Source organism: Perkinsus marinus, assembly GCF_000006405.1.
Source record: "Perkinsus marinus ATCC 50983 genomic scaffold scf_1104296944404, whole genome shotgun sequence".
Lineage (NCBI taxonomy): Eukaryota > Perkinsozoa > Perkinsida > Perkinsidae > Perkinsus > Perkinsus marinus.
Window position 1 is genome coordinate 288753 of NW_003211409.1, and position 8014 is coordinate 296766.

Consider the following 8014-nt stretch of genomic DNA (forward strand, 5'->3'; position numbering starts at 1 on the left):
GTTTCTGGTAATCGTCACGCGTGACTATGTGGAATATGTAAGCATAGAACACGATTTCTGCCGTTGTTCCCAAAGCGTAAAATACCTGCATCATCTGCATGTGCCAGAGTTCCGTCCCAAACAGTAATAAAAACCTGGTCGCCACCCTTCCACACGCGCCAAGAATCAGTGAGAGCTTGTAGCCGACGAATTCAGCCAAAAACGCGGAGACGAATACCAATACCAGAGTGGAATAAGTCCACCAAGGGTAGATCTGTGTGTAGATGTCAACGTCAGTGAAATGCTTAACTTCGCGGAGGTAAGTTGAGATGTGGGGCTCGGAGGGCTTGAAAGTGAGTAAAAATGTGAAGGAGCAGCACTTCAAGGCCTCCCACCAGAAACGCTTCTTCAACAAAGCGTCACGGTCATCCTCGAGCCTCTGAATGTTCTTCTGAGTCATATTAGAGTCGTCAAGCTGTTCAATGGTATCGGGCATTTGCCACAACTGATGGAAAGCTAGAACTGGCAGAAAAATTATCAACTGAAGCCGATGCAGGCGTAAGATCGCTTCATTTTGACACTCCGGCAATCGTTATGGATGATGTCATTCTCATCGAGCTAATCTTGCCCGACTCCGAACATGTTATCAAAAGCCTAGTCATTTGGGGTCTCAAACCATCTCTCCCTCCATCATGGATGTCCATCCCTATAGTCTTGCATTGTGAATCGCATGATTCATAACCCGTCATTGTGCGTCGAGACGATGTATATTCAAGTGTGACGCGTACACCGCTCTGCACGCGTGCACAAAAGGGTGACAGGAGGGGTATAGGCGGTTTTGCCAACGGATCTGGCTGTCAAGCTTTCTTCCGCAGATGCCTTCCACACGGGTCCATCCACCACGAGTGTCCTATTAAGCAGCGCGTCATACAATGACTTAGGATTCCACTCTGAGGGGCCGATTGAAACTTGCTCTTTACATTGTGCTGCACATGGTATAGTCGCCACGTTCATCACAGTCCGATACATTCCGACGGAATTCTTCTGACAAATCTTGGATATCAGCAATTTGTTGCAGTATATCAACCAGGAGATGCTTGTTGGTTATCGTTACATATATTCTCAACCGTTATCTTTTAGAATTACCATTCTTTCGTTAGGCATTCCAGGTATGTTGCGGCGCAGGCACTGCTATCTTAGGACGGTTGATGCTACACTCGAATCTGTCCCAGTAAAAGGCAGCATCATGAGCGGAGTAGTTAAGCAGACAGTCGATTGCCAATGTTTTGCTGATTGCAGGGATGACCAATGTGCGAATTGTCTCTTCTCTGTGTTCTACCACAAGGTGACCCAGGGACAGGGATTGTGCAGAATCCGAACGTCATAGCCCTTGCAGTCAACTTGTTTGATTCCTTTTGAGTATGAGAGCTCGTCGCGCTTCGAGTAACGTGTCTTCGGCTAATACCGGCAAGCTTGATACCTTGGAGCAGCCCATCATAGGTGAACCTTCGGATGTGGAGGACGGTGGCAGCTCTAGTTTGAAGCCTCTCGAGAATAAAGGGGAAAACAGGACTTGGTGGAGTCGCTTGTGGCAAGGCGGTTGGAAGGTCCCTGTCGGTCCAGATGGATACAAGCCTTTTTGGTATGAGGCCACTCTGTGTTGTACATTTACTTTTTTCCTGGCGTTCAAGCCGTCAGAGCCCCACCTGACGACCTACCTCAGGGAGACCAAGGGCTTTACAGATGATCAGATCAACTCACAGATTTACCCTTGGTCCACTTACGCATGCATACCCTTCCTGTTGATTGGTGGACTCCTTTCCGAGTTCATCGGCTACAAGTTTATGCTCATTCTGGGAGCGATGGGGCGTTTAACCACGAGAATACTCTTGCTGTTTGGTACCACTGTATTCGAAATGCAAATTATGCAGTGTACATACGCTTTTGGTACTGCGGCTGAGAAGATCTTCTATGGTTATCTATTCCACATCGTTCCTAGTGAGAAGTATCAGAAACTGACATCCATAAATCTGGCTGCATACGTTCTATCGCATATGTTGTCTGGGATAATAGGTGATGTCATGCTCAATGCTGGGCACATGAGCTACACATCCCTTCAGTGGTTCTCAGCCGTCTCTGTTCTCGTTGCTACTGTAACTACTTTCTTTCTAACAAGTGTCAACCGCGACAAGGCTCCTAGGCCTAAGGAAGTGTGGAAGACTATGAAGTGGGCTTATGAGGATAAGGTTTATGTTCTTATTCTGTTCTGGTGGATATTCGGCAATTGCGCCTACGGTCTTATCGACGGCTATGAAATGTCCCTTTACGATATGATGATGGTGGAAGAGGGTACCGAGGAGAACTATAACGGAACAGTGTATGCTATTGCGCAGCTTATTGCTACCATTAGTGCCTTGTCTGTAGCGGTGCCTTGGATATTCAAAATTGCATACACTCACCAGCATCTGACTGTGGGCAGTCTAGGCCTCTGGTGTATTCTGGCCCTAACACTGATGGTTTGGTATCCTCGTATCCTCCCGATGTGTATTGGTTTCATCCTATACTACCTTGGTTATCATTTTATCAACGCCTTCGTCAGCGCGGAGACGGGTCGTGTCGTTAACAAGCATATGAAAGAGGAAGATAATGTCAACTCTGGCTGTTATGCTATCATAGTCATGTTCAACAATCTTACTGCATACATCCTGTCAACTATCCTTTCCCTCATCATGTTTACTTGGTTCCAAATCGATCTTCGCACTGTCTATAAGATACTGTGGACTTTTCAGCTGTCCTTCCAGACAGTGTTCATGAGTCTGGCCGTACTGCTATTTTTCCTTTCCAAGAGACCTTCTACACCCGGTGATGTGAAAGGCAACAAGTAGTGAGGCCCCCAGAGTTTGTATTCTCTACATAATACATACGACTTATTCTACAACATTGAGTATTGTATAATCTTTTCTGTCTATCACCACAAGAACTAAGTTCGCACGGGTGCTGAGACCAACCTCATTCGAGGATCTCGGCTGAGATATCACCGTCGGAACCTGATCAGGGTAATACCTGCGAAGGGAGCGAACTAAAGATGCTAACCGGTGTTGGGGAACTGCGTATTCTGTATGTCCGACCACATCCGGAGCATCTGAGCAGTGCTCAGTGAGCATTTCATGCCTTAGCTACGGTATTCTATTAGTATACCGTGTGCCTCGGTCTCTATGTTAGCCGTTTCCTCGGAATGCGGTGGCTAGAGGTGGGCCCTCTGGATGAGAGGAGCTTCGGTTGTCTGCTCTAATTCGACGCTTGTGATAACTCGGTCGAGACGTTGCAGCATCTCAGCTACCCAGTGTTAATCAGGGGGGGGGGGGCGGTTAAGTACTTGGGCATCCGATGTGCGAGACATTAGCGTTCGGCATCAAGGGCATGTTTCAAAAGTTTCTCAATAGGAGACTCAAAATTTTTGGAAGCGAAAATCCTGAATCGCCACACAACTCGCTCCGATCACGGATTAGCGTAGTTTCTAAAAATCCAGCTCGTGTCGGATATTTGGAATGAGTTGAGTTGCACTTCGGGGTATTCTCCCTTTGTGACGCCTCCGAAACGTTTTTCAGGCACGCTCGATTCTCAGCGCGGCATTTTTGATTTGTCTTCCAACTTCGGTTTTTATGAGAGGCTCTTGAGGGTTAGAAAGTTCTTGTATAGGTAGCCAACGGCTTTGAAACGAGCCGCCCTTTTTGCATCACTTTTAACAAGAGTTTTCCATACGTTTCTAGTAGGCTTTCGAAATAGGCTTTACCTGGACAACCTGCCTAATATCAATGCGGGTCAAGTTTTGCATGCCACTTCGTGTGCTTGCGATATCGGCTTTACTGAGGCACACCTTACGGCGGTATAGTTGCTCTTGCCAGCTAGTAAGCCATGTCTTAGGATGGCATAGATGCCCCGCAAGGTTACTAAGGCATGTCTTAGGATGGCATAGGTGCCCCGCAAGGTTACTAAGACATGTCTTAGGATGGCATAGTTGCCCCGCAAGGTTACTGAGACATGTCTTAGGATGGCATAGTTGGCCCGCCCAGTTGGTCAGGCATAGGATGGCATAGTTGCCCCGCAAGGTTATTGAGACATGTCTTAGGATGTCATAGTTGCCCCGACCAGTTGGTCAAGCATATCTTAGGATGGCATAGTTGCCCCGCAAGGTTATTGAGACATGTCTTAGGATGGCATAGTTGCCCCGCCCAGTTGGTCAGGCAAATCTTGGAATGGCATAGTTGCCCCGCCCGACGGAATCCATCTTGCTCAGAGCGACACAGGGCTCTGCAATGTGTCAAGATAACCTTCAAGGGAAATGCAGTCTGAATCGCGCCATTCGATGAATCTATTTGGTGATCAGATGCGAACTGCATCTTTATACGTCTAACGGGAATGACATTCGGGGATTTTCACCCTCTAGGACCACATACACATTATGCTTGATACACCGGGATAACCTGCTCAGAGCTATAGGCTGTTCATAAAAGGCTGGTCTCAATGCACAAAACTAGACAGCAAAAAGGATTCGCCTCCCATGTGAACCGAAATGCGGGGACAGGACTTGTGACGCGTATCTCGGCATAGCGTTGTCGGACTGTCGCGCTGGGTTTGGTGGAGAAGTGAATTACGAGGAGTTTTTTCCGTTAGTCACTGTTGTTTGTTTGGTAAGAGTATGAAATCTCGTCACACTTCAAGCAGCGCGTCTTCCTCGCTCAATGGAACGTCCGGGAGTCTAGAAGAACCTATCATAGAACAGAGACTAGATGTAGAAGACGGCACTAATTTCCCTCCAAAGTGTCTCGAAGACAAGGAGACCGAGAAGACAATTTGGGCACGTCTATGGCATGGTGATTGGGAGGTCAAAACAGGTCCGGATGGTTACAAGCCATTCTGGTACGAGGCTGCGCTATGTTGTAGCTTCACTACCTTCTTGGCATTTATACCATCCGAGCCCCACTTGACGACCTATCTCAGGGAGGTCAAAGGTTTTACAGATGATCAGATCAACTCTCAGATTTACCCTTGGTCCACTTACGCATGCATCCCCTTTCTTTTAGTCGGTGGTTGCCTATCTGAGTTTGTTGGCTACAAACTGGCACTCATTCTTGGAGCAATGGGTCGTTTAGCTACCAGATTTCTGTTGCTGTTTGGTAATAGTTTGCTTGACATGCAGATTATGCAATGTACATACGCCTTTGGTACCGCGGCCGAGGAAATCTTCTATGGCTATCTCTTCCATGTTGTGCCCAAGGAGAATTATCAGAAACTAACGTCGATGAACCTGGCGTCTCATGTCTTTTCCCATATGATATCTGGTATAGTAGGTGATGTTATGATCAATGCTTGTCACATGAGTCAAACCTCTCTCATGTGGGTTTCGGCTGCTTCGGTTATTGTTGCGGCTATCATAGCGCTTTTCCTCACGGGTGTCAAGCGCGACAAAGCTCCTAGGCCTAAGGAGGTGTGGAAGGCTATGAAGTGGGCTTATGAGGATAAGGTTTATGTTCTTATTCTGTTCTGGTGGATATTCGGCAATTGCGCCTACGGTCTTATCGATGGTTATGAAGCTTCACTGTACGATATGATGATGGTGGAAGAGGGTACCGAGGAAAACTATAATGGAACAGTGTATGCTATTGCGCAACTTATTGCTACCATTAGTGCCTTGTCTGTAGCAGTGCCTCGAATACTGAAGGTTGCATATCACCATCAACACGTTACTGTGGGCAGTCTGGGCCTCTGGTGTATCCTGGCCCTAACGCTGATGGTTTGGTATCCTCGTATCCTCCCGATGTGTATTGGTTTCATCCTATACTACCTTGGTTATCATTTCATCAACGCCTTCGTCAGCGCGGAGACGGGTCGTGTCGTTAACAAGCATATGAAAGAGGAAGGTAATGTCAACTCTGGCTGTTATGCTATCATAGTCATGTTCAACAATCTTACTGCATACATCCTGTCAACTATCCTTTCCCTCATCATGTTTACTTGGTTTCAAATCGATCTTCGCACTGTCTATAAGATACTGTGGATCTTTCAACTTTCTTTCCAGGCGGTTTTTATGATCCTGGCTACAGTATTATATTTCTGGTCCAAGAGACATGCTACTGCTTGCGATGTTGAAATCGCCAAATGAGTTCAAAATGATGCTCTTTTCCTGTACTCATTCAATTGATATTATCGACCCTAAACTCGATATGAATTATATCATTGTATAATGTCTTATACTCTAGAGTTCGCACGGGTGCTGAGACCAACCTCATTGGAGGTTCTCGGCTGAGATATCACCGTCGGAACCTGAACAGGGTAATGCCTGCGAAGGAAGCGAACTGAAGATGCTATCCAGAGTGGTAGGACTATGTGTTACCTGTCCGACCATGCCTGGAGCATCTGAGCACTTAATCCCTGGGCTACGGTATTCTTATATACCGAATGTCTTGGTCTCTATGTTGAACATGCTGTCAAGCGCGTTGTCTAGAGATGAGGCATCTCTCCTTAATAGGAGGGTCGCCTGGGTAGTTTGCTCCCCACAACGATAGTGATGACTCGGTCGGGCTGCTGAGGTGTCTCGGTGACTCAAGTGTTAATTAGGATGGGGGAATTTGTGTGGGTGGTGTAGACTTCACCTTTCGACCTGAGAATCATCATACGAGCCGTTGGTTACGGCTCGATCTCGGGCTTAGTGTTGAGATACGGCACAGTAATAACGAAGGTCGACTGTGAAGATACTTTCTGTTATGACGATATGCATGTGATTTGTAAAGTTAGTGGTTTATAATGGTGAATGACAACAAGTTCATTCAGCGCCTTCCTAGGTGGGAAGCTAGTGTCTGTGTTGGCGCTGTATTGATCGCCTTGGCTTTCTCTGAGTATCTCGTCCCAAGAAAAGTCATTTCGCTGAGCACCGGTGAGGCCCCCATGTGCTGCCCGATGAATTGCATATGGCTTTATGGTAGGAGAGTTGGTATACTACAATTACATCGAAGGATCCATTCCATTGTTCCTCATCCTCATCGCCGTCGAGTTCATAGTATTGTCGTTCCACAGGAGGCGTTTTACGTCCACGAACGAGGAAGATTGGATACCAGAATCGGGGTATGTGTTTGACGCACGGAGGGTCCTATATCCAGATCTCAGTTACTACGAGGCTGCTGATTCCTGGTCCTCCGTAGCAGCTGGGGCAATGGACGTCCTTTTGAGCATCATGATTTATGAGAGGTTCCCTTTCAGAGTTTACGTGTAGGCTAATACCCTAGAGGAAGTGCAATCATTATGTGTGTCCATCTTTGCCCTCGAATGATGCACACTATAGCGTACGTCCCTTACAGAACATTTCGTTTGACTTCAAAGAGGTGTGGTATAACGTGTTAGAGTTGATGACGAGGCTTGTGCTACGCTAAGAATTGTCAGGTGAAATGCGAGGCAGTTCGACAGTGTTGTCGGGATAGACGCTTCATGGAATGGTGGTAGACTTTCGAGTGTCAGATACGACTATCTATACGACAACTACGCTCTTTACAACCTTGATCTCGCATGTGAGCACTTTGACGAGTCTAAATTTCCTGTGATGGAGATCTCTTTTTTTCTATAGGGGCTCCATATTGGATGAGAGTTATGGTATTGGGTTCATTGATCGAGTTGTGCTACTATTGGTTCCATCGAGTTTCCCATGAGATTGGATTCATCTGGGCCATGGGCCATGCAAACCATCACAGCAGCGAACACTTCAACTTTAGTACTTCATACAGAGTGCTTCATGCTGTGTCTGTGACGTTATACAGGTACGGCACTTCGACAAGGATATCTACAGCAGACTGTCAGTTGGGTGTTTTATCTACCTCTGGCCATCCTAGGTGTGCCTACGGACCTCTCCATGACCTACCGTACATGGAACATCATGTAGGCTTACGTTTGGAGAACGTTAGTTATCTTTCATTGAGAGCGCGACTGTAGATTACCAGGTGCGGAGAGACCTGATATTATACAGGTACCAGTTTTGGATTCACAC

The 8014-nt window shown here is 46.8% G+C and overlaps 4 protein-coding genes across 4 annotated transcripts in view; 3 read left to right on the forward strand and 1 right to left on the reverse strand.

Moving 5' to 3' along the window:
- Positions 1-475, reverse strand: part of Pmar_PMAR001098 (hypothetical protein) — a gene marked incomplete at both ends in the record, with an annotated part of 654 nt that extends 179 nt beyond the window's left edge. Inside the window, one exon of the mRNA XM_002780460.1 lies at positions 86-475. Within this exon, the coding sequence (XP_002780506.1) occupies positions 86-475 (390 nt within the window). The remainder of the gene's footprint in view (positions 1-85) is intronic.
- Positions 476-1400: 925 nt separating this feature from the next.
- Pmar_PMAR001099 (conserved hypothetical protein) lies at positions 1401-2864 on the forward strand (the record flags this gene model as incomplete). Its single annotated transcript, XM_002780461.1, has 1 exon — positions 1401-2864. One exon carries the CDS (start codon positions 1401-1403, stop codon positions 2862-2864), a length of 1464 nt encoding a protein of 487 aa, XP_002780507.1.
- A 1787-nt stretch (positions 2865-4651) lies between these two features.
- On the forward strand, positions 4652-6142 carry Pmar_PMAR001100 (conserved hypothetical protein; the record flags this gene model as incomplete). Its single annotated transcript, XM_002780462.1, has 1 exon — positions 4652-6142. The coding sequence occupies exon 1, from the start codon at positions 4679-4681 to the stop codon at positions 6140-6142; it is 1464 nt and encodes a 487-aa protein (XP_002780508.1). The 5' UTR covers positions 4652-4678.
- A 641-nt stretch (positions 6143-6783) lies between these two features.
- Positions 6784-8014, forward strand: part of Pmar_PMAR001101 (hypothetical protein) — a gene marked incomplete at both ends in the record, with an annotated part of 1969 nt that continues 738 nt past the window's right edge. The window contains 4 exons of the mRNA XM_002780463.1: positions 6784-6913; positions 7137-7245; positions 7492-7541; positions 7788-7905. Of these exons, the coding sequence (XP_002780509.1) occupies positions 6784-6913; positions 7137-7245; positions 7492-7541; positions 7788-7905 (407 nt within the window). The remainder of the gene's footprint in view (positions 6914-7136; positions 7246-7491; positions 7542-7787; positions 7906-8014) is intronic.